At 35.2% G+C, this 26,174-nt stretch overlaps 9 protein-coding genes across 9 annotated transcripts; 5 read left to right on the forward strand and 4 right to left on the reverse strand.

Moving 5' to 3' along the window:
• Window positions 1-3,765, forward strand: EIN_274850 (protein serine/threonine kinase, putative; the record flags this gene model as incomplete). Its single annotated transcript, XM_004254621.1, has 1 exon — window positions 1-3,765. One exon carries the CDS (start codon window positions 1-3, stop codon window positions 3,763-3,765), a length of 3,765 nt encoding a protein of 1,254 aa, XP_004254669.1.
• Window positions 3,766-5,525: 1,760 nt separating this feature from the next.
• EIN_274860 (hypothetical protein) lies at window positions 5,526-12,319 on the reverse strand (the record flags this gene model as incomplete). The annotated part of the gene is made up of 3 exons (XM_004254622.1): window positions 5,526-11,813; window positions 11,893-12,114; window positions 12,152-12,319. 3 exons carry the CDS (start codon window positions 12,317-12,319, stop codon window positions 5,526-5,528), a joined length of 6,678 nt encoding a protein of 2,225 aa, XP_004254670.1.
• Window positions 12,320-13,021: 702 nt separating this feature from the next.
• EIN_274870 (hypothetical protein) lies at window positions 13,022-15,307 on the reverse strand (the record flags this gene model as incomplete). Its single annotated transcript, XM_004254623.1, has 1 exon — window positions 13,022-15,307. One exon carries the CDS (start codon window positions 15,305-15,307, stop codon window positions 13,022-13,024), a length of 2,286 nt encoding a protein of 761 aa, XP_004254671.1.
• A 983-nt stretch (window positions 15,308-16,290) lies between these two features.
• EIN_274880 (Floral homeotic protein APETALA, putative) lies at window positions 16,291-17,286 on the forward strand (the record flags this gene model as incomplete). The annotated part of the gene is made up of 2 exons (XM_004254624.1): window positions 16,291-16,542; window positions 16,729-17,286. 2 exons carry the CDS (start codon window positions 16,291-16,293, stop codon window positions 17,284-17,286), a joined length of 810 nt encoding a protein of 269 aa, XP_004254672.1.
• A 128-nt stretch (window positions 17,287-17,414) lies between these two features.
• EIN_274890 (hypothetical protein) lies at window positions 17,415-18,035 on the reverse strand (the record flags this gene model as incomplete). Its single annotated transcript, XM_004254625.1, has 1 exon — window positions 17,415-18,035. One exon carries the CDS (start codon window positions 18,033-18,035, stop codon window positions 17,415-17,417), a length of 621 nt encoding a protein of 206 aa, XP_004254673.1.
• A 1,817-nt stretch (window positions 18,036-19,852) lies between these two features.
• Window positions 19,853-20,557, forward strand: EIN_274900 (coiled-coil domain containing protein, putative; the record flags this gene model as incomplete). The annotated part of the gene is made up of 2 exons (XM_004254626.1): window positions 19,853-20,338; window positions 20,432-20,557. The coding sequence occupies 2 exons, from the start codon at window positions 19,853-19,855 to the stop codon at window positions 20,555-20,557; spliced, it is 612 nt and encodes a 203-aa protein (XP_004254674.1).
• A 522-nt stretch (window positions 20,558-21,079) lies between these two features.
• On the forward strand, window positions 21,080-21,847 carry EIN_274910 (hypothetical protein; the record flags this gene model as incomplete). Its single annotated transcript, XM_004254627.1, has 2 exons — window positions 21,080-21,173; window positions 21,219-21,847. 2 exons carry the CDS (start codon window positions 21,080-21,082, stop codon window positions 21,845-21,847), a joined length of 723 nt encoding a protein of 240 aa, XP_004254675.1.
• A 154-nt stretch (window positions 21,848-22,001) lies between these two features.
• EIN_274920 (hypothetical protein) lies at window positions 22,002-24,389 on the forward strand (the record flags this gene model as incomplete). Its single annotated transcript, XM_004254628.1, has 1 exon — window positions 22,002-24,389. One exon carries the CDS (start codon window positions 22,002-22,004, stop codon window positions 24,387-24,389), a length of 2,388 nt encoding a protein of 795 aa, XP_004254676.1.
• A 48-nt stretch (window positions 24,390-24,437) lies between these two features.
• Window positions 24,438-25,982, reverse strand: EIN_274930 (hypothetical protein; the record flags this gene model as incomplete). The annotated part of the gene is made up of 1 exon (XM_004254629.1): window positions 24,438-25,982. One exon carries the CDS (start codon window positions 25,980-25,982, stop codon window positions 24,438-24,440), a length of 1,545 nt encoding a protein of 514 aa, XP_004254677.1.
• Between the last annotated feature and the right edge of the window lie 192 nt (window positions 25,983-26,174).

Below are 26,174 nucleotides of genomic sequence, written 5' to 3' on the forward strand. Positions count from 1 at the left end.
ATGTTAATTGTGTATAACGTGACATTTAAATTTGGGAAGGACTCTCGATTGATTGGGCAATCTTTTAAAGGTGGATCGACTGAGCGACCATCGGAGTCTGGAATCAAATTTGATACTATCAAACAAAAAATTGTCTTTGATGTTACGAATGCCAATATCAAATTTCCACTTATTTTAGCAAACAAAAGTGACTTTTTGGATATAGGAAATGTCGATTTTGAATTCACAAAAGAGCCAGAATTTTGTGTGGATTTGTTTTCGTTTGGAAAATTTAATAATGCTTTAAAAATAGCTTCAAATATGATAAATATGGGTATAATTAACAACCAAATTGTTCAGTTGTCACACTCTAAATTGTTGAGATACTGTCCTGTTGGTAAAGAAGACAATGAAGTAGTTTGCAAAATGTTTAAAAATAGGTATTATGAGGACAATTTAAATGGTGATAATTATGATTACAAACATTGTCCTTGCAACAATGACGAAACAACTGATTGCTATTTTGTTCCATTTTCAAATTCATTGAACACCCCCAAAGACATCGAACATGAAGTTAATATGACATTCACTGATTTAATTGAAACGGTCCAAGTTGGAACAGAGTTTCCCAAACAGACGTTGAATGGATGGTTTAACACTTTCAATTTCTTTAATAAGTTTGTGTTCACTCGAAATATGGCATCAACTCCATCAGATGTGTTGATTGAAATGGGTATTAAAAAATCAATTAAACAACCACTTGTAACAGTGGAAGTGCTTCCAAAATCGTTTTCATATGTCACTGCTAATATTGAAACCAATGAAGCAATTGTGATGAAGCAATTTACATCCACCAAGCAATTCAATTTTACCACAAACGTACCTTATGTACTTTTGGTTACTAACAACAAGATAAATTTTACAGACCATGGTATTTATACAACATTTAATTTCGATTCTGTATCACTTGATTTCACACATTTACATTCAGTGAAGGTTATCACAAAAGACCCAATTTCAGATGGAAAGTTCCACTGTTCGGAAACAATGTTTGAGGATAATAAAATAAAATGTAAAGGAACATTGGAATTGACGTGTAATGCAACAGAGTTTGCTGATTACGTGAATCAGGCATGTCATACCCAACCAGTAGGTTCAAAGAAGTGTTTTTCGATCACGGACTGCATCGCATGCAATGACAATTACATAATGGATGAAGACAACCACAAATGCATTCAAAAGGAGGACAGTTGTTTGTTTTCAAGTAGTGACGAATGCAGACGTTGTAAATTTGGATTTACTCTCATAAATGCGAAATGTGAAAGTTGTGCTGATCATTGTGGCATTTGTGATGACAGTCCATGTGATTTCTGTTACAACTCAGTGCTGAACAACGAAGGTAAATTGTGCGACATGATAAACGGATCAGAATATTATAAAGATGGTCAATTAATACAGTGTGACAATTCACATTTTATGGTTTCAAATAACATGTGCAGTTTATGTGAAACTTCAAATGAAAATTGCGAATTTTGTGACAACAATAAATTATGTAGTAAATGCAAAATTGGGTTTGTGTTTAATTCCAAAAATGAGTGTGTTTCGAAAAAATGTTCAGATATGTTGTGTGAACAATGTGAAGATGGTTATGTCTTTTCAGACAATGGAACTTGTGTTGCTTTTCCCAATAAATGTAAAACAATTCGCAAAGGAATTTGCATTGACTGTGAAGAAGGAACAACTCTGGTGGGTGGAGAGTGTGTTGATAACGCCATTGTTAATTGTATGAAATACACAACGTCAAACGGGTGTTTACAATGTGAAAATGGGTATTTTTGGGATTCAGGAAAATGTACTGAATGTAGTGATGAATGTAAAACATGTTTAAATAAGGCAAATAATTGCTTGACTTGTCCAGAAGGTACTTTTATATCCGAAGGAACTTGTTCCACCAATGAAAAGCTTGAGGGTATTTGTCTTCAATACGCTTCAAATGGAGGATGTGTCAGATGCAAAGAAGGTTACTTTAGAAAAGAATTTGATTGTGTCAAATGTGACGATGAATGTGAAACGTGTCAGTCCAAAGGAAGTTGTGTTTTGTGCAATTCAGAGCACTTCATGACATTTGAGAACACCTGCAAATTAAAAAGTCTAATCGAAGGTTGTCAAACGGACATTTCGAGTGTTTCTGGATGTCTTCAATGTTCGATTGGATATTACTTGTATCACAAAGAATGTTATAGATGTGATGATAAGTGTTTGACATGTGAAAATGCCTTCGAGTGTCTCTCTTGTAATTCGACGGTGGTGTTGTCCAACAGCAAATGTTTTGTCATTTCCGAAATTAAGAATTGTATTTCTATATTAAATTCTCAATGCACAAAATGTACTTTTTGGAAGGCTCCAAACGATAATGGTGATGGATGTAATACTAAAATTGTTTGGTGGGTACTTCTCTTGGTTGTTCTGTTTGTTGTAATGATTTTGATTCTTCTAATTGTTGTAACTGCTTTATTCACAAACAAAATGCTCAAAAAAATTCACCAAAATCAACAAGAACAAAATGTCTGTGTATTTAAAATAAATCGAAGTAATATTTCATTCCCATTTGAAGTTTGTGAATCTCTGGTTTCAAACAAATCCAAACTTACTTTCAAAGACGACAGCGACGCCATCCCCGTTGGTGAGGAGACGCGTGAATTGATATGCTTTGGGAATACAGGAGACTCGACAATGAAAGTACAAATCACCGTAAAGGAGGGGTGTGTAAAATATCAAATCCGTAGTCGTCCCAACATCATTACATTAAAGAAAGGTGAAGCGTGTGAATTTGAAATATTTATTCGACCACTTTGTACTTCAAATACAGAAGACTCAATTAATTTGGTTACACTTGATATGAAAAAAGGCAAACCGATTACTTCTGAATTTAGAATGTGTGTAGAGACTGTTATCTCAACCAAACTCGACTTTGATGAATTGGTTGAAGAAACAAAAATTGGTGAAGGCTCCTTTGGGATTGTGTATAAAGGAACTTTCAGAGGAAATGTTGTTGCAATTAAAAAGATGAAGCAGTGCGCTCAAGAAGAAGAAAATGGTGAAATTGAAGAATTTGAAAAAGAAGTAGAAATGCTTGACAAGTTTCGAAGTCAGTACATTGTTCACTTTTATGGCGCTGTTTTTATACCAAATAAGATATGTATGGTCACTGAATTTGCTCAATATGGAAGTTTACACGACTTGATAAAAAACAAGGACAGACAACCAATACCCATGAAGTTGCGTATCAAAATGGTGACAGACGCTGCTAGAGGAATACTTTACTTACATGAAAATGGTATTTTACATAGAGACATTAAACCAGACAACATTCTTGTAGTGTCATTAGACGAGACTGTGGCAATACATGGAAAGTTAACTGATTTTGGCTCAAGTCGGAACATTAACATGATGATGACTAACATGACATTTACAAAGGGAATTGGTTCACCTTCATATATGGCGCCGGAGGTTCTTCACCAAGATAAATACAAGAAACCAGCAGATATATTTTCGTTTGCAATAACATTATACGAGTGTGTGAAATGGGGCGAGGCATATCCCAAAACCGAATTCAAATTCCCTTGGAAAATAGCAGAATTTGTGAATAAAGGAAATCGACTTAATAAAGCTGATGGGATGCCCGAGAGCATTTACAAAATCATTAAACTGTGTTGGGCACAAGACTCCAATTTAAGGCTTGATATTATGGAAGTTGTGTCTCAATTGTCTACTTTAATTTTGTGATTGATCTTTATATAACGTAAACTCCCATTGTTTTATATGTTTCGTATAAATTTTTTTAAAATGTTCCTATTTTGATGTACTATATATTTATAATAAATTTAACCAATATTTATAATTAAATATTTTAAACAATAAAAACATTTAATTGTTATTAAAATGGATTTTTAAATTCAAAACGGGATAAAAACATATATAATTTATGAATAAAACACAACACAAATTGCCTCTCTCTGTGATTAAGAAAATTTGTTGTCACTGTGACGCTTCAACTTTTTTACATGTTACAGAGACGTGTTTAGAGTATTCTAAATTGTCAACAGACGATGAAATATATTCGGGAATAAGTGATGGACTTGATTCGACTCGACAATCTTTTTATGCTCGAAGAACACAAGAAAATGTTAAAGTCGTCAAAACAAAAGCAAGAATTATTGCCGAGGATAAAGCAAGCTCAGTGCTATGGTATCGTCAGTTGACATTTTTCTTTGCACTTTTACACACAAACCACTTGACAGAAATCATCCCATTTCTCTTCTTATTTTTGTTTTTTATTCTATATCCAATATCACTCGACAACCCCAATTGTCTCTCGCCAAAAGTCTCTGTTTTCTTTTTGGCGCCAACAATACTCAATTTTTGTGTTGGATCATATTGGCTCTCTATTTGCCATTATATGATTGGATTACAAGAAGAAGGATTCTTTGTTGGACTTTTGATGCCACTGCCATTCCATTGGGCCTCTAACTTTCTCTTGATGAAGCTCCCATTTGTCAGTGCAGACTATTTCTTTCCGTTTTGTGTTTTTATTTCATATATTCTATTTGTGTTGTTCAATTTTCATGTTGTCACTTTGGGAGCTGTTTTAATACCTTTTTTGACCTTCTTTGTGCTCAAAATAGCGACTTGTGGTGTTTCTGTGAAATTTGATACTATTCTCAAACTTTTTAAATGTGAAAATTGTGAGTGGAGGTTATCGAGAAATGAGGCAATTAAGTCTGCTTTCTTCTATGTTCCAATGTTCTCATTAGTATGTCCCGTATATTCCAAATTTAGTGGCAATGATGATATAAATGACAAAACAACAACTTTCCTCATTATCACAATGTTTGTGTTTTTCTATATTTATCATTTATGTGAATCATGCGTCGTTATAATCGTTTATTTCAAATACATTTTCAGGATGAAAGGACCAGAAAGAGAAACTACATTTTGTGGTTCTAACTACTTCATACAAAATAGTCCAAACTGTTTTCTTAGTATTTATATAATGATCGCGTGGCCGATTATAACTGGACTTTTATGTTCAAGTACAGTTCTTTGTTACAATGTTGCGTATTTTAAAAGCGGAATGAATTATATGAAAGCATTTTCTTCATATATCACAGCTGGTTGTATTTTTTACATAACTGGATATTTGAATTACTGTTATGTTGATCAAAAAGCATTCTGTCCGATGTTATGTTGCTATGGAAAGCCCAGAAATAAGTTTGAGAGTTGTTGTATCAAATGCCTCTGTTTTTATGAATCTGAAAATTACATCAAAAATTTCATCGTTTATGACACATTTTACAGTGATAATAAGTGGGAAAGGAATACCCTTTTGATGTGTTGTGTCAAGTAATTTAAAGACTCTATTCTATTAATACGGCATCTAATCTATATTTATGCAATTAATGTTTTTCAAATGACTTTCTTTATCATACAGACAATACTTCCTTCAACATAAATAACAAGACAACACTACAAAAAACTCAATTTAATTACATTTCATCGCTTCTCTCCACCTTACTTTCTTGTGTGCTTTCTTTGATATCTTCAATGGAACACTCAACAACTTTCTGCTTCAATAACATCGAAGGCATTGCAATCTCAGTCACAAACTTCTCTCTTTTGCCACCTTTCTCTAAGTAAAATACCCTCGTCCGACCATTCTCTTCACCTTTTATGTAACTTTTTTCGGGAAACACTCTCACTACATCTTCAAGATTCCCTTTATTGATGTTCTCCTTTTTGAAGTCGTCAAGACTCTTTTCACTTCTATTGATAAATCCGAACGACTTTTGATTCTTCCCAACAAGATAATAGTAGTCCACAAATTCATCGTTATCATTCGAAATCGTTTGATACAAATTTGCAAGGTTGTTATGACATATCTCAAGCTCTTTGATTTGTTTTGTTGCCTCAAAAATGTCAACTAAGACAAAGTAACACTTTATCGCCATCTTTGTCCGCTTGCACGCCTCAAACAACTCCGCCGCTTGCTTCACCCTTGATACAACTATGTTCATGTTCTCCTTTACATTGCCACTCTTCTTCCCCAATACATTCGGTCGCTCGCACATCTCAAGCAATTTCTCGCATTTGAAATCGTACAACAGGCCAATATACAGCGCAATATGTAAACAACATATACCAGCTTCACACAATACATTCTCCTTCAAATACTCATCAACCATTTTCTTCACCCACGCAATGTGTACTCTCGCGGTGTTCTGGTACTCATTCGCAAATGTCATGAACCGTTCAATAAGTAATTCAGTCGACTTCTCTCTTGTCAAATTTTTGATGTCGTTCAATTTGAGTAAAATGGTGTCTCCCGCCAACACAAATTCCTTCAAATCACCGACAAACTTCATTTGCTGACTCTTCGAAACGTCTATGAACGAGTCTCTGTTGAACTCCAAATCCGCTCCAAAAAATTTGTTTCCCTTCAAAACGGGGATATTCGGTTTGAAACTGTTTGAGTTGTGTCTATTCTTCTTCTTTATTGTTGCAGTTTTCTTCACATTTTTTGTGTTCGTTCCAAGCATATTGTCGGAGTACGAGTCCATGATTTTGTTCACTCTCGTTTGATACGGGTCTTTGCATATCTTATAGTCGACATATCTATTTAATTTACCAAATTTGTCGTCCGAATTCTCGAATTGCCCAATTCGTTGCGAAAGGATTTGAACGTCTTTAAAGACAGCTTGATTAATAGTTTGTGGGTGTGTAATAAAGGTTTCCGTAGCAGTAAACAAATACTGTAAAGTAACTGCATACTCCTTCCGAATAGCTTCTTGTTGCTCTTCCTTAAGAACAGCTGCGCTGATCTGTTTGGAACATTCCGCCAACTCCGCAAACAGTTTTTGGTTCTTCTTGTTCACCTCGGAAAATTTCTGGACTTGGCTAAACACTGAACTTTTCTCAAGAGTACACTTGAGAGAACTTTCCCCTCTCACGGAGACCATTTTTGTGTAAGATTTTTCCGATTCAAGAATACCATTTTGCACCTCACTTTCACGTTGTAATACAAGAAACGCTGCTGCTGAAACTGCTTTCAAATAACTTCCACATTCTCTCATATGTACTTGGAGAATGTTAGAACCAATAGAAGTCCAAATGTACGACTTCATCACTTCGATCATAAAGTGTATTTCCTCCGACAGGCATTCTTCTTTCTTCCTTTTCTCCTCTTTCTTCGCGTTGTATTGTTCTTTGACTGTTTTATAAAATTCACATATTTGTATACCAACAGCAATGACTGCCTGATACTCATGGAAGTTACAGAACCGCTCTTCAACCTCGCAACGATCGCTTCTGTTCTTCTCAATTGACATTTCAAGGTCCAAGAAATTTTCAGTTAACCCCGTAATGCTGTGCAACACGTTTTCTAAATACTCTTCTCTGTTCGTCTCAGAAATTTCTTGCATTGATGTTTCGTATTGCGTTTGAATGTACTTCACTTTACTCTTTGTTTTTTCGTCTATGATTGACTCGTCTCGTGAAAAGTCGGTCTTCTTTTGTTCATAAAATGCGGTATCAATTTGGGTGACCTTGCAATTGTAATCTGCAAGTATCGATTCTGTCTTTTCTAATATCATCTTTGTGACTTTTTGAAGTTCTTCACTTTCAAAAATCGCGTCTTCCCACCGCTCGCTGAAAGTCTTAATTTCATTCAAAAATTCGGTGACTTTCCCGTCCAATAAAACCTTCCCTATTTTTGAAAGGATTATGTCGAAGAAATGGTCCATCTCCAACACAGCCTCTTTCCTCTTCTCGTCTTTCACTTTGTCATTCTCGAGTTTCCGACTTTCTTCGAAATAGATTTTATTGAACTGACAGTATTTGTCAATGCCAGACTCAATTTTCAGTTGAATTTGCTCAAATCCTTTTCCCACGTTCTTTTTGATCGACTTAAGTGCTTCGACGTCGTCTTCTGAAAAGAGCATCGCAGTTTTTAACTCTCCAAGAAGGGCGCTTTTGACGTCGATGTATTCTCCAAAGACTTCGTTTGTGTCCAAGTTCTGGACGATCCGTATAACGTCCATGTACACTTCCATCACAGAGTCCATGAATACTACAAAGACATCCAAGTCCCCGATTTCAACAACGTAATTGATCTTTTGGAGAGACACCAACGAACTGACATTCTTCTGACCTTCTTCCCAATACCTTTTCCGAAGTTGCGCAATCAACTCATAAGAGTCGTCAAAGTCCTTTTGAGCTTGGACTGGCAATGATCGAATCATTTTCCGGAATTCGTCGATGTCGTTGTAATTCAACTCGGAGAGGGAAACGGCGGCATCGGACATACAACACTCAATGTTCTGCGAGAAGATGAAGTTGTTCTTCAGCATCGTGTATACCAAGTCGACTGAATTGCGCTTCAAATTTTCTTGTGTGGAGTTGACGTTCTTTAGCAGGTTTTTAAGAAGAATCCCACCAAACTGTGAATTGCCTTCAAATAAAAAATGTCGGTGGCGAAGAATTAGTGTCCGGATGAATTCGTTAAGTTTCATTAAATATTCTTCACTCTCGTCGACGGAAAACAAAGTGCTTGAAACAATTTCCTCCAGTCTCTCAAGAGACTGTCCACCATCAATGCCATTTTCAAATCGTTCAAAAAGAGCTTCAGCGCAGTCCATGGCTATGTAACTCATCTCACGAACAACATTTCGAACTTCAATGCGTTGTCCCTTTTTGCGTTGTTTCAATTTCTCCTCCAACTCTTTTTCACTCTTCTCGGGTTTCAGCGATTGCGACGGAATTATATCGGCTTTGGTGATGTCTTGGCCAAACTCAGAAGAGAGCAAAAAGTCTTGTCCTGCCATCCGAGTTGTCAGTCGAGCCGAGCCACGACTTGGTTTTGTTTTAAAATCGATTGCAATGGTGTTTCTCATCATATGGTTTGAAGGGGAGACAGATGATTCGACACTCTCTCTTAATGTAGCTATTAGTATTTGGATTTCTACAATTGGGTCTTTTGGTAAGAACGGGTAATGTGAAAAGAGCATCAGAGCACGACGAATGTGGATCAGAAACACTTCCATTCGCGTTGGAATTTCCTTTTCAAACCACGACTTAAATATGTCATAGGACAGATGTTTGAGAATGTAGAACATGGCAAGATACATCAATTTGATATCTTCAATTTCTTCGTCTTGAATACTAAACGGGTTGTAGTGAAAGTCTTTGACCTTCTCAAACTCATCGAGAAGGTATATCAACACTTCGAAGAATATCGACGACACCTCACTCTGTTGATTCATTTCTTGGAAGCGACTGTCGTAATTAAAATGGACTAATAACAACACTAAAGTATACATCCCGATTTTACCAACAATGTTTTCGCGCAAAGTGATGTTCAGCAAATCACGAACAAAATATGTTGAGACCAGGTGGTTCTCTGCAAAGTAGTCTCCCATCATTTCAATGGAGTTTAACTGCAATTGCTTTGGGTTGTTGAACAGAATGAAATTTGGCGAAAATCCAAGCACGCCAATAAACTGAATGCGACACAACCCAAGCATATGAAAAGCGTCGCTCTTCTTGTCCAATTTGTTGACTTCGTCTGTCGAAAGGGATGAACTAAGAATTGTCATGTGTTTGATTACAATGCTTGTTAGTGTAGCTTTGTCGATGAGGGAATACAGTCGTTCGACAAACTCTCCGAAATTGTAATTACCCTCCAGCACCCCACGACTTCCCCTGTTGATTATCATGTACCGCAGATTTTGTGAATACTTCCGACACCCAAGAATCAGTGCGGTCGCCAATTTACTTTCGATCTCCTTTTTATTGTGAATCATGACAATCATTGCTTTCAGCAAGATATTAAGAAGTACCCACGAGTGTTTCAGAACGTTTTCTAAATTGCCAAAGGAGTCCGATATTCTCACAAAGAATTGGTATATCAGTTCGGTGACAATAACGTCCGCTTTGTCATCTTCAATGGAGTAATTCACAACAAAGTCTGTGAGGAACTTCGACCGCTTTGTTGGGTCTTTATTCAAATTCGCGATTTTGGCAAAGATGTCAAAGAGGTACGAAATCTCCAGTGAATTCTCCTTTGCCTTCATAATGAAAAATTCAACAATGGAGGGAAGAAAATGAATTGCCTCTTGGACTTGAATTGACGCGAGTGCTCCTTCCATACCAGCCAATTGTCCATTCAGTAATTTAAACACGTTTTTCTCGCGGGGGTAGATCGTCGACTGCACGTCAATTTTAAGGTTCAACGAACACTTCATCCCATCCATAGAAATTTGGTTTAAATACCCGTCAGTTGGTTCTCCTCGGATCAGTGGAAGAGAGTACGTCATCGACGACACGATCATTGAATTTCTAAATAACGGAAGTGTTGCGTAAAAGATGACCTTTTCGGAGAAGTCGTCGGAACACACCAAACTGACTGTAAACAACAAGTGATGTTTGACCGTCAAAGGAAATGGCAGTTTCATTCGAATTTCGTCGGTGAAGATATTTTGCTTTCCCGTTGTCACAGACGTTTTGATTTTATCCAACAACAAGTTGCTCATATTACTCGTTGAGTAAAAGCACAAAATTGGTTGTGTCAATTTGATGATATCGTCCGACCGAAGTTGACATGTAATACAATACCCACAATTCTTCTTCTTCTCCTTTGGAACCACAATCTCTGTTGGGAATATGAAAAGGGTGTTATAGAAATCCGTGTATATTTGCGAACTCGATTTGAGTCTGACTATGTTGTATAACATCGGAATCTCTTCATTCTCCTTTTCATTTGCTTCAGCTGGCTGCGCCTCAACATTTTGAATGACACCGTCTTGTGTGATGATCAAATTGGCAGCAGTGAAGTGGTCCAATTTCTCTATTTTAAACCCCCACGACGCACTTAGTATTTTACTCTTCCCGTTTTCAACATTTTTATAATATTGGGACAAGTCGTTCTCATCACAGGAATACACTTTCATGTTGTAGTAACTTTTTCGATTCTCCAGTAAATCACTTTTTAAGTCAACAACACCAGTGCCTAAATATTGGACAAAAAATTCGTTCTTACTCCGTTGTTTGGAACTCGCGCTTCTCTGTTTATCTATCATTTTGACACACATCTTACTCTCACCATTTTCTATGTACCCGTCCAAACTCTGATCACCATCAAACATCTTATAGATTTGTATGACACCCCACAACCCCGCATTTTCAACTTGTTTCTGGTCAAGTGACACCGCAAACGTACTCCCCAGTTTCGACATCACTGACATATCAGTTTGTTGCATAATTTCAAAGTAACTACTTGTAACTCGTTCGTTCTTCTTTGAGTCATAGAAGAAGAATGAAACAACAAGTCCATCAAGTGGACCAAAACACCATACAATTTCGCTCAACTGTATTACAAAGACGTTTTGCGCATTTTTCATCTCTTCACTAACACCAGGTTTGTATATATCAAACACGTTTAACCCTCCCCAAAACGACCCGAAAAGGGTGTTTGTCTCCTCTCTCCGATTGAACTTCCCGGGCTCGACCAACACTTCGTTCACTCGTTGTTTGTCTTCGTTGGAAATAAATTGTATTGGCCTGTCCCATTGGAGTGTCGACGTTCGTTGGAAAAACTGATTTAAAATGAGGTGGTGATAGTCGTCCAGTGTAGCTCCCGTTGTTATATTTTCTCGCGTGAGTCGTTGTTTGTGGACCACATCAAATCGTTGAACCGGTTCGTTTTGATATGGTTTAATTCGTCGGTCATTTAATCTTTCGTCTTGGTCACTGAATAAATTAATAACAGAGACTGTTTCCCACTGTTGATTAGTATTAAAATAAATTAATTAAAATGTATTAGTTAAATTATAATACAATAATAATAAAAGGATAACAAACGGTAACTTCGTCTCTCTTCTGACAGAAGAAGTTACAAAATTTGGGGAACTCCTTTCTGTTGATGTGGGATGAGTTCTCCAGAAACATCGACCCCAACATTTGTCGTAAATTGTGTTCTTTGATGTACAACTTCTGATTCGAACTCATTGGGAAAGCTCCCGATTCTAATAGAAAACGCAATTGGAAGATATCCAATTGTTCAAGTTGGTCAGCGTCAAACTCCTACACATCAGAGAAAGTAAATTTCCGTGGAACAAACGTCGAATGAAATGTTGAGAAGTCGATCCTTTTCCATATCCTTCAACTGCTTTTTAGTTGCCGTTGGGTATTGTTGAACAACAAGTTTTGGGCTTTTCCGGTGTTGGGGTTGTGAGAAGTCCGTTTTTTCAAAGATGTCGTCGAGGATAATCTGGTCCTTCCTCTTCATTTGAGACTTTTCAGTTAACACAGATAGTTTTTTTATTGGTTTGTCATATTCGGCATTTTTGGTGATTGCGTCACGTTTTCTCTATTTGCACCACCATTTTACATAAAAAGAAAGAACATTTGGTATTTCATTAATATGAATGGTACACAGCAATTCTTTCAGATTTCGATGAGAATTACTTTTTTTTAAAAAGAAAAAAGGGGGTTCGGTGTTAAATGTTTAAACGTATTTTATTGGTCTTTCAAATTTACGAAAAAACAAAAGCTAATGCTTTAGTTAAAAATACTATTAAAAAAACACTATGTTTTTTTGTGCTAATAATATATTGTAACTGATGATATAAAAAGATCGGGATTGATAATTATAGAAATAGTAGATACTAAACTATAACATTTTAATATTTTTTAATAATTTGTGGTATATAATATAACATAGTTTTATATTTGTAATTGTTAATCACTGGAATTCAATTTTTCAATTTTACAAAACTTTTAACAGTCTTCTATTTATTAATAAATCAGACAAATTCTATTTGAATAGTATAATAAAGTTATTTGACTTGAATTGAAATATTTCTAATTATACAAGTAGAGTTATATTTTTATGTCATCAAGTATTTTATGACTTCATTTATTAATTCCAATTTACAAATAAAAGACTAAGAACTAATATAACTTGTAACACCCAACACAGCTAGTTAAATCAACACACGATCGTAGAATATCTCTCATCAAACACTTTTCTTTCTTTAATTTCTTTTATGGTGTTATCGAAGAATTGCAATGTGTGTCCATCATGTACTCTCCCCAACACCCCTTTAATCAACTCAATAATTTTGCTAATAGTCTCTCCCGTAAGCATTTTATTTGTTGTGAAGTGAATCACAAAGTAATTCAAAATGAGCACAAACAGCTTCGCATTTTCTTCCACTACAATTACATTACTTCCCATCATAGCCACTTTGCGAAGTAATTCCTCCACGTGTTGGTCATCTCGAATACTCGACAAACACCCAGAAAGCGCCGCACATTTACAACACATCTCACACCGCTTTGTTGTTTTCAGTAACACAGACGACTCCTTTTCAACTTTCACTCGAAATTGGATGGCTTCTTTGTTCCCGCTTTCAATTGCACTCATCGCGCCTAACAATTCCAATAAAGCGATTTCTTGCTCCCCAGACTCTGCTATGCCATTATAAACATTCCACAACCGTTCAACCATTTCAAAGTACTTCTGACTGAAGTGTTCATTCCGCCACTTTGAAAATTCAACAGTGATTTGTGACCCAATTTTGACGGTGCGCACTTTGTCGATTTCTCCGAGGAGTGCGACGTTCTTAGTAATTTCTTCCGCGCACTTTTCCCTCAGCTTTGGGAAATTTTGTCCCGTGTGGAGGAGGGCAAAAATGATGGGTGGGAGACAAGTTGACAACTTTTCGTCGTTCCCTTTTTCCATCGCTTTAATTTTCTCTCTTTCTGCATCGTCGCAATCTTTCATGTTGACTTTTTCACTCATTTTTTCTCTTTCCATCGCAACACTTTCCACAACACGCGCGTTCAAACTCAAAATCTCAAACAACTGTAAATCCCCATTTTGTTTGTTCACAATATGAAGCACCTTCATCAACTTTTCAAGGTCTTTACATGAACTTGTGAGTATCGACGAACACACATCTAACAAGTTGGTTGCCTCCTCTTGACTGTCGATAGTGAATTGCCCCACGTAATTGTCTAAGATCTTCTTCGCGACTGATACCATCCTATCGCCACTCATCTTCTTGACGACCGTTCGGAAGTTTTTGTCGGAGATATAAGTCTTCAGCATATTGGACTCAATCGGCTGACTTAACATGTTCCACAAATTGTTTGCGGAAGACCCCTTTAAAGGCGTTGGAATTGGTTCGGCCAATTTGAACACCAAACTTGAGAGAGTTTGCCAGTCACTACTTGTCTTAGTAGCTTGGTACAACACTTGCAACAGCGAAAATAAGTTCGACTGTTCGATGACGTCGCGCATCTCCTCAATCAAGTTGTACAACAACGAAAAGTCCTTTGGCGTGATCGATTCTCTTCCCACTGTTTTTATCAAATTTCCAAGAATGGTAAAGACAGACTCTCTGTTTATGTTCCGAAGCGTTGTGATGAAATTGGGAAGAGTCGATAAGACAAGTGCGGGGGAAATAGACTCTAAGATGGTTGTTAAAACAAGTGGCTTCGAGACGTCATGGTTGGTCTCAAACACTTCACTCAAGAGAAGTGGAATCATTTCGATGGTGAGTTGATCATTAGAAGCGACACCAGATTTGAAAAAGAGCGAATAGAGTTCTTTAAGAGGATATACTGCTTCCTCGATCCACTCCTTTTCACTCTGACTTGAAGAACTGGAACACGTATATCGTAACACTGCGCGCGTGGCTTCGACTACGTTTGTTTTGAAAAATGTGTAATACATATTGTCTGTAATGATTGAAGAAACAGTTTTTGAGATGAAGAGTCTCATTAACAAAGCTTTGAGAGGCGAGAAAATGGCGAGTGAGAAATTCAAAATGTCTTTGAGAACCAAATCGGAGTACTCTTGATTCGTTTGCACAATTTTGGAACCAACCATTGACATGAGAAATACACGAGGAACCAATTTAGTTTGGTATTGAACTGTTTTGTAGATATCAAGAAGGTCTGACCGACTGTCTAAAAATAACGAAAACGTTTCGACTTTGTGGGAAACGGAAAGAAAGATCAGATGTGACTGTCTGACTGAAAAAGAGTCTTCACATAATATTTCTAATAAATCAGAAATTGATTCTGATACCCCAGTCGTACATAAGTCGTTGAAATTGGACACAGTTAATTTGGTCTCTTCAATTTGTTTGATTTTTTGAAAGTATAAACTGGGAGGCTCCTTTTCAGGTACTTGTCGGGAAAAGTACTTGAAAAAGGTTTCCTTCTTCTCTTCTTTCTCTTCTTTAGAGTCTTTCAAGGTACTCATTCACTCTTTGTTAATTTAAAGTTCCACATTTTATTGCGTGATTAAATAACATTTTCATTTTTGTGTTAATCAAAAAATGTTTTAGACATTAAAATTTTTTTTTTGTATAAAAAAATGATTTTGTCTTTTTTTTTATATAAAATATAAGAATGTGATATCATAATTAACTATATTTGATGGTTCTATTAAATAAATCTAAATAATTAATTATCTATTCAATTGAAAAAATAAAATATAGTTTTATATTATTATATTTAATAATTTACTACTCATTAAATAATATTAATTTATAATAGTAATTTTAATGGTTATAAAAAAGTGTTTGAAATGGATAAAAATAGCTTAATTACATTGAAATTTTGAAAAATAAATAAAAAATAGCAAAAATAAACAAAAATTATAATAAAGATTTCAAGATCTTATAGTAATATAAATTATTTAAAAATTATTAGTAAATTAACAATAAAAGTACTAATTTTTTTTATCGCCTAAAATTGTTGATAAAAAAAGAGTTTAGTTTCAGTTTCTAATTATATACACTAATATCAAAAATAGAATAATAATGGTTTGTTATTTGTGTTTATCACATTTCACCCAAATCTTTCGGGAAAATCACAATCTATTTATTTTAAATGAATTATCACACGTAATTCGGGAATAATCCCAAAATGAACCCATAAATAAACAACTCCAATCACAGAAAATGCTCTTTATTTACACTTTTCCCATTCTAAAAAAATGCTGATATAATAAAAATAATAATATATTAACTATATTAAACAAACACACAAACAGACGTTTTCCAAAAAGACAAAATTTTGGTTTTTCAACTGAAAATAGGGTCTAAGGAAATGCCCAATCAAATCACGTCATAATGTGCGTTATATCACACATTAGTAAAATAATAGTAACTTTTTTAATTTACAATAACAAATAGAAAAGGGTAAAATTAGATCTTAAAAGACTAATTTTAGTTCAGTCGAATGGGGCGAAATAAAATCGTAATAGAACGCATAGCAAACGACCGTAACAGGCAAGCTACATTCACCAAACGCAAGAATGGGCTGATTAAAAAGGCCATGGAACTTTCGATCTTATGTGATTGTGAAATAGCACTCATTTGTTTCAATTCCACTAATAACAAAATATTCGTCTACTCATCCGGAGATATCGAAAAGACTCTTTTGAGATTCACAGAGTTCACACCAACACAAACTCCTCTTACAAATCAAGACGTTTGTTTTTCAATTACTTTGGAATGGGATTTGGTCACATTTTGAATCAATTGGTTCGATTGGAACTGATCCTTCTTTATTTTACTATTTATTATAATATATTATTATTTAAAAATATAAGTACTCAACAAATCGTTTCTGAAAGTTGTTAATAAAAATATATTAAAAAAGTGTAATAACTAATAGTACCCAAGGTTCAGTCGCAGACGTAAGAATGCAAAGACTGGCGATGAAGAAACTGACGACGACGATGATGAAGCGCCGGCACCACTGAAAGAAAAGCCTTTGACTGCCCCGAAGGCACCAACCGCATTACCGACTCCACTCTTCCCATCACAACCGTCGAGTTTCCAACCCGTCAGTGCACCTCTTCCTCCACAACCTCCAAGGCAGAAGATGGAGAGAGCGCCTCCTGAATACCCAAGTGCACCTCCACATGCTTACTTAGATGTCAGAAATCAATTGGAACAGAGAAGTTCTATGCAACGCCAAAATTTGGACATGAGACAAGAAAGACAAGGCTTTGGACAGAACCCACAACAAAACACTTATCAAAGACCTTTCGACCAAGACTACCCACCACAAACGCAATATCGTCAACAGTACCAAGGCGACCCTGGGTATCCAAGATACTCCGACTTCGATAAGTCGTACGACAGAGATAAAGATAGAAAGGATCAAAGAGAAGATAGGCAACAAATGCCCCCAATTAAGGAGGAAAAACGAGGAAGACCAGAAGACTGATTTTATTGGGCAGTCTTGCTTGAGTTTTAGAATGGTAAATTAATGGTTTCTTTATAGTTTGACCCCCATTTCTTGTTTTTAATTAAAAATAGTAAAAATTATAGTAAAGAAAAGTAAATAAGAGTTAATTACAAAAAAGAGTCCAAAGAGGTTTCTTTGAAAGAAGAGCTATTTAATAAAGCATTGGGTTGAGCTTCGAGGATGGAGGAGAGTTTCTTGTTAAGTTCGTCGCCTAAGAGTCTTATTGAGTTTGTTGTGATTGAACCTTTTTTTGAGTAAAGTGAGACGGAGCCTTCATAGCCGTCTATTGTCTCCGAAGAGATTTCGACGTAATAGCCGAACTCGAACAAAATGTCTTGTAAGAACCTCATCTCCTCCCGTCGCTTTGTCGGCTGTATTCTTCTCTTTGCAGTCTTCTGTGTAGTGTTACCAGTTTTGTACTCATGTTGTGCTTGTTCGTTTGAACGCGTTTGAATGAATTGAAGGACGTCGATTGAGTCCAAATTGCTAAACACGATTTTTTTGATTTTAATGAATTGCTTTGTGAGGTGAGAAAGGCGATGTGGACGACCTATGGTTATTGTACAATGACGTGCGAGAAGTGCTATATATATCGCTTGAAGGTCAGCTTGATAATTCATTGCATTAATCTGGCGGACTTTAAAACGAGGGATTTCGTCGTCGACAGTAGCAGACTTGTGTACTTCACTACTGAAGTGTATTGTGTTGCCCAGAGTCAGGCCAGACATCTCATTTAATAAAATGGAGTTGCCCCTTTTTATAGGTTGTACGAGTAAAAGACACTCAAAAACCCTGTTCACTCCTCCTGTTTCTACCAGCTGCCCACTTGCACCCCCCTTTCATTGTATTTTTCTTTGTGTTTTTCAATATTTTTTTGACGTTTTTCTTCCTTCCTGTTTTATCAATATTTTGTTGCTTCTTTTGATGCTATTCGGCAAGTCATGCCATGCCTTCTTTGGTATTCTCTCCATTTATTTATGTTCCATTATTGATTACTTTTTTGAATATATGTTTTTTCTGCAAGAACAGTGACGTGTTGACTAATTATTTATAAATGATATGCTATGGTGAATTTATCAAAGAGTCGAAGTGGATAGAGTCTTTTCTGGTCAAATGGAACCATTTTTGGGCTGCTGTTTTTTCAACCCTATTATTTGCAGTTCGATTGGAACTGAAAACATAAGACTCTAAAAAGGCACTCAGTTTTTTTTAAATTGTGAGCGGAGTTCGCGGTTTTTTATTTTGTTCTCACCAATGAAAAAATTCAATTAAAAAAGCAAAATAAAAAAATGGGAAGAACAGTACAACGCAGTGGTTTATTGATAAAACACGGGAAATGATATGAAATGATTTGTTCAAATAATTATCGATTATTTTCGAATGTTCAGAAACATTTTTCCTTAAATAAATCGAACAATCCTGTCGTTTTAGGCGTTTCTAACGTAATATAATACCATTTTGCGCTCATCAAAACATTTTTAAAAACAAAAGTTTTTTACTAATACGACTCATTTCCCGATAATGTACAATAAATTAAGCCAATAAATATAAAACAGTCATTGGTATTTTTTTTTCTCATATAGTAAAAAGTGTAAATTTGGATGCCCCATTGGTTTTCCTGATATTTTACATAATTCTTTTATTAAAATAAAAGCATTTATTCTGATAATAATTAATCAACTTCCCATTCTTAATCTTAGTAATCAAAGTCATTTTCCGTTTTTGTGTAATACACAAAGAAATAAAGTAGATAGATATTACATGATATTCAAAAAAATACTATATTAAAATAGAATGGTTAAACGCGATTGAATTAGTCGATTTTTTTTCATTTCATGTTATGTTTTTTGGAATTTTTTCGTTTCATTTTTTATTTGAGTTGATATTTAACTTCGCCTGCTAAAATTTGCCAAAGAGTACCAAAATAGAAGAAATCTACTAATTATTTAACTAATAAAATAAACAAATTTACATAGTATTACCAATTTATAAAAAGTGCCTTTTATCTTGCAATTGTAGCTTTTTAGTATTTTGAGATTTTTTACTTTTTGTCTTGTTTACTATTAATTATGATTATTTAATCATTATCTTTTGTACTTATAGGGCGTTATAACCCCCATTATTTCATGGTCTTGAGTTTAATTATTAAACCCAAATATTTAAGTAATTTTTTTGAGATGTTCGCATGTGTATTATTATTTAAACCAAGATTTTGTTTAACTAAAAGGAATGATTAACCAGAAAATGGTGTTTGCTTTTTTGAACAAAAGATTTCAAGTTTTAAAGTGTTCAAATAGTTTCCCGTCTTTTTGAACAATAATACAAATAAAAATAATAATAAGTATATTAATGAATTATGATTCAAATAACCAACTCATTTATATAATAAATTATAATAATATTTATTACATCTAAAACTATAGTTTAACATCATTTATTTAGTTAAAACAACTATTACATAATTATATTCTTCTAATTAAAATAATAATATATTCAATGATATTTAATTAACAAATACCCCAGAGAACTCAAAAACGCACTTTATATGGTTTTCACATACGAAATCCGAGGAGACTATATAGTCTATGTTGGAATCGATAAATACGAGAATGAGGAATTGATCAAATGTGCACTTCCACAAGACATCTGGTTTCATGTTGACTCTGAGTCATCTGCCCACGTCTATTTGAGGCTCAAAGACAAGGACACATTAGACACAATACCCGAAGACACTCTTGAAGACTGTTGCCAGTTAGTCAAATCTCGATCGATTAAAGGCTGCAAATTACACGACGTTGTGATAGTATACACCCCCGCGTCTAACTTAAAAAAGACAAATGGGATGGACGTTGGACAGGTTGGGTTCTTCAATGAGAAGCTCAGGAAGTATAAAAAGATAACAAAGGAAAATGTTGTTGTCAACCGAATTGAAAAAACAAAGAAGGAAAAAACACTGGAAGAGCATAAAAAGGATTGGACGGATTATCAGGCCGAACTTAAAAGGAAAAGAGCGAAGGAATATGAAGAAAAGGTTTGTTTGGTTGTATATTATATTAATAATAATATTTATATAAATAATACTAATATTATTATACATCTAGTCATATGTATTAATAAATAGAAGAAAAAGGAAATTGAAGACACAAGAAGGTCTAAAGAAGAACAACGACTTTTGTCATATTCAGATGTCATGGTTAACGAGAACATGACCTCAAATGATCAAGTTGAAGACGAGGACGACTTTATGTGATTGACCTTTTTGTTGGGTATGTTTTTCTTATAATTTGTCAATTTTTTTGAAAAAACATTGAAAAAGGTATAAAATAAAACATTTCAAATTTGTGTTGAGTTTGTTCTTTTTCATCAATTACAATTACAAGAAAAGTTACAATCTGACAATTGTTATTATGTTGTGTAATAAAGAATTATAAGAATTGTTTTGTATACAAAGCAATTGATAATATGAATTTAATTGATTGCAACTATTATTGTGTATAATGTAATTTTAAAAAGTTAAATTTTTCTATTGTTGATTTACATGAAAAAACAAGAAAAATAAAAACAAAATAATGACAAATACAAAAAACTTTAACTTTTTTTGTTTAACTTTTTTAATAAAAAGTAATTAATATTATTTGATTAATTAGACATTTAATAAAATAAATCAAAAAATATAAAACAAAAAGTATAATCAAAAAAAAGATTGTAAAAGATGGAACGAAAGGATTGAAAAGGGAAAATAAAACATGGGATTTGCGTCTTACGATATCAAATGACAGACCCTATCGACGAAAATCTATTAGTACAGAAAGTGTCACAAGACTATGAGTGCCCAATATGTATGAGTGTACCACACCCCTCACATGGTTTGTTTTTGTACCTCCAGAGTGTGGTGGAAAACTGACAAATAGCCATTGAACACTCACAATGCGGAAAAATCTTTTGTGAGAAGTGTATCTTTGTGTGGTGGGAATTCCAACACAAATGTGTGTGCCCATATTGCAGAGGTGATTTCACTGATTTCCAAACAGTGAAGAAACACAGCAGAGCGCTGTACAACATTTTGATGGAACAAAAATTCAGGTGCCCGGTTTCTGGATGTTCTGAAATTATTAGCTTCAACGAGTACATCAAACACATGAAAAAACACAACAACAATCTCGAGACACTTCCGGAGAGCGTAAGCGATAAGTGGACGACGGTATACCCCGAAGACCAGTCCACAGAAGAGATATTCGAAAAACCGTTTATTGTAAAATGGTTTAACGAGAATAACCCATGGGAGCTCCTGATATTCCCCGATGGGCTGAACGAAAGCAACCGCGACGATATCGCAGTTTTTGTTGGGACAACAAACGACGTGCGTTCGCGCGCAGTCGTCTCGATCGAAATCAAACAAGGAGAGTTTTATCACAAGAAAATCGCGAAGCACAGCTTCTCCCCACAAACAGGAAGGCCTGGCTTTATCCAGTTTTGCCCGAAGAATGGTATCAACTTCGGAAGACCTTTCTTGTTAGCCTTTAAGGCGACAACTTTTTAATCTTTTTGTTCATACTTTATCTTCAAACTGTTTTGTTAATTATTTCAAATATAAACATTAAAAAATATTTGTAACTAAACATAATAATAATAATAATAATAATAATATATTTAACTATAATTGACTCAAAGCAGAAAAAAATGAACAAAAAATGATGTTAAAAAATAAACTAACAAAAGCAATTGAAATGATTTTAAAAAAGAAAAAACTCGAACCTGCGGAGTGGAACATTAACCTCGACCAATACTCAGAACCACAAAAAAGAGTAACTCTTGGGTTGGTAAACGTAAACATTGAGAAGTACTATTTGGCTTGTGTTATTCCATACCTCGGCCATTGGAAGGACCTTCTTCACTTTGGGTTTGTGAACAAGAAGTGCTTTGATACTCTTCTGATGGTTCACATCAACCCACTTTTCCCACAACCTGAGCCAGAATATCAAAACGAAAACACGCCTATAATAATGATAGACCATACCACGGAAATTGTGGACTTGTTTTATGAGACTTTTCTCCTTCCAAACATCCAAACATTCAAAATCAAATCTTCTCAAATTAACGAGGCTGAGTCTCTTATGACGAAGTATGATCGAATTGAAGTTCTTCCGCAGGCTGTATCTTCTATTAAGTATGATTATATGGACTGCTCGACATATTGTACATTAAACAAAAACGCAACCAAAATAGTTGCCCTTGATTTTTTGAATTGCAAACCTGAATTGTTTCAGTTGGAATTGTTCACAAATTTGCAGCATTTGAGGAACATCCCGATAGATATGAGATATGGGATTTTCAACACATTGAAAATTCTCAAATTGGCGCATTTTGTATCAAAGGACGCCGACTGCTTTGACCAGATCTTATTTGAACGGAAAACTGACACAAGTTTTGAGAATTTGAAACTGAATTTGGAGGACATCAATTTTGACAAGACGCGGGTCATTGTCACGTTAAACCAAATGGTCGAGTTCAACAAATTGCGAGAGGAATGCAAAAAGTTTGTCGCACGATTGAACGTGTCTGTGCGCGAACTGAACTTTGAGTCTATGGAAACCGAGAACTGCGTCATACAATTGAAGGGAGTCCGAGTCAGTCCGACTGATCTCGAGAGCAAGTTGTTTCAGACCTTTGTGGACAAGTATCTTCCTTTTGACGTGACGATAGACCCATTGTACCGGTGTAAAAAGTCACAATTTGACTTTTCGAATGCGGCAATATTGAAACACTTAGAACTGACAACTACGAAGGACGTGTTGCGATTTAACCTTCCGACTTTAATTGAAGACTTGCATATCCCAAGTTCAGTCTGTGTGTCGAATTTTGAGAAGTGTCATTTGACGAAACTCGAGATCACTGGAACCAATGTCTTTCCAAAGACGTTGCCAAAGAGTTTGAAGACGCTTGTGTTGGGCGAGAGTAATGCAATTTATATCCGAAATTTTGAAGATTTAGAGATTGAGGAATTGAAAATGGAGATCTACAGTGACGACTACGATCTCCCAAAAACATTGAAACGATTTGCGTTGGTGGGAGTATACAGTGATTTGCCCAAATTGGGAGAGTTAAACTCGTTGACTGCGCTCACGATTATTGCTTGTATTAATAAACCCCTTCAGTTACCAAGTAACTTAGTGAGTGCCAATTTGGATATTAGAACCAGTGAAAACATTGTATTTCCAACGTCTTTGAAATATTTGGACATTTTAGGAAAGCGGCCGGATGTTTGTCCGAATGTTGAAAGTTTGAAAATCTATGGGGAAAATACATCAAAAGTCGACTTTGTCAAGTTTTTTGCTCGGTGTAACAACTTAAAAATGTTGAAGATGAGTAACTGCGCGGCGGTGTATCAAAATCTTCCATCCACATTAATTGAACTCCATATCAACGAACGCAAGTTAAAGAGTGTTTCCATTGCCAATTTGACATCATTAAAACGTCTCGAAATGTGTTTCAGTGACATTGGTGATATGAAACTGCCGACGACCATTCAAGTATTAGTGTTAGAGTATACTCTTGAGTTGGGAGTCGCTGGGGAAAAGTATTTTGAACATATGGATAACGTGGAGTGTTACATTGGAAAGGAGAGTTTTCGATTTACAAAGGAAAAGATGCGATTATGTCGAGTGAATACCAAAGGATTATATTCAAAGTACACCACCCCGAACTTGGAAGGGGTATATAACTTTGGTAATGGGTTTGCAATTTTCTCATTTCGCTTCGAAGATGTTGGATATGATGACTCGACGTCTGATCAAGAACACGACCAAATGGAGCGCATCACAAGACGAAGAGCATTAATGGATCGCGATCCATACAGTGATTTTATTGTTGAAGAAGACAACAATGAAATGGCGAATGAAGACAATAGAGCAGTTCTCTTCCCTCAAAATACAAGACCAAATAATAGCACATTAGGTACAAATGCTTTACTCTTCCAAAATAGTCCAATTGTCATAGAAAACAATGCCCAAGAGTCTATTCCTGACAATAACAACATTAAAAGTGGTCAAGGCAATCAAGACTCTCCCTTTGAAATTGATTGATTCTATAGAATTGAATAGAACATAAAATACTATACAAATGCATTCACATTACAACAAGAATGAATCGACTACATTGAGATCATCCACCCATCTAAAGTACATTTTCAACTGGTCGACAACGCTTTCCGTCTCACAATCTTCTTCCGCAAGTTCCATCGTGATTTTCATCTTTTTGACGCTCTTTGGGATCTTCAATTTCCCACAGTCAAACGGCTCGTCTTTGTTCACACAGATTTGTAAGTCGACCTCGCGCAGATTTTTCAATTTGACGATGTCAATTTCTTTAATAGAAGAAACACTCAACACTTCTAATGTAGTCGGAACAAATGACGCATTCAAACAATTTCCTTCTGCTATAAATAACTCTTTCAACCGTCTTGATTCTATGATTTCATTACACTGAGCTACTTTTAACACCTCTAAACATGACGGAAGACTCAGCCCACACGGTAACGACCGTTTAATTACGACGTTTTTGATCTTCCGCGAGATCTGTGGGAAGTTCTTCCATTTAAATATCTTGAGGGTCTCCAACTCCAAAGTCATCAACTCTGGAGGCTTCCGACTTAAGTCCTCAATGACTAATTCTTTCAAACAAGAAGGAAATTCTACCCTTTTCGGGAAGTCCCGTATGCGCAGTTTTTGGAGTGCTCTAAGAGTTTCTCTGCCATCAAATCGAATGTCTTTTGTCGGAAAGTCTAACACTAATTTAGTTGCACTGTGTGGGATGGTCAAAGGAATTTTCGCTGTATCAAAATTGATTTTACTCAGACTTGTCATTTCTTTAATAAATTCAGTTTGGCTTCCTGTGTACGAGTATGGAAGATATAATTCCATAAAAGCTTTGAAATCAAATGTTTTAGCTTTGGAATCTTCAAAAAAGTTATTAAAGTGGGATGTTAAGACTATGATTTGAGTATCAAACTTCCCAAAATAGAAATTTGCGGCGTAAAGATGTGTATATTGCACACCAATCATTTCACGAATCTCTTTTGACACGTCGGTAATCTCAGGGTGATTGACAACTATGTGAGCACCAGATTGCTTCAATTTCTCTAAGATTTTTGCGTTGAAAAATATTTTAGTTTTGTCCTCCTCTTCTAAACAAAACTCAACAAATTTAACGGTGCGCGGAAATTCTATGTTTTCCAATTTGGAGATCATTTCACTCGCCGGGTTCTCTTCGGGATTGACTAAATAGATATTTTCAAGTTTTGTGAAAAGTGAAATCTTTTCGAGAAAAAGTGAAACAGTTCCAAAAAATGTGACAATTTTATCGTGTGGAATATTTTTCGGGAAAATGTCGCTCATTGGCACCGCGTTGATTGACGCAATCTCAAAATGAGAGAAGTCAAACGGCAAAAAATCTGAAGTGACATTTAAAATTTCTATCTTTGGAAAAATCCGAAAAATTGATGAGATGATTTTTTCAAAATTTTTTTGTGTTTTCGGTTCCAGTTGAAATGGTGGATTTGTCCTCATCTCAACGATCAAACGAGATACCCTTTTCGACAAAACTATCATTCGGGAAAATGTCTTTAAGTCTAATGTATAACTTAAAATACTTCGTATTTGATGATCGGCCAATCTCATTATTAAACATATCAGTTCTGTTAGGGTTACATTTGGGGTTTCACATTTTTTTATCTTTTTATTGGAAAAAAATATAAGTACTATTTTTTATTATAATTAATTAAACCATTTTTGAATTTATAATAATTTATTTGTATTATTTTCCATATTAATAAAATAATACAATTATAATTTTTAAATGGTTTTTAATAA

Source organism: Entamoeba invadens (genome assembly GCF_000330505.1).
Source record: "Entamoeba invadens IP1 unplaced genomic scaffold scaff_1105074725195, whole genome shotgun sequence".
NCBI classification, from domain to species: Eukaryota; Evosea; order Mastigamoebida; family Endamoebidae; genus Entamoeba; species Entamoeba invadens.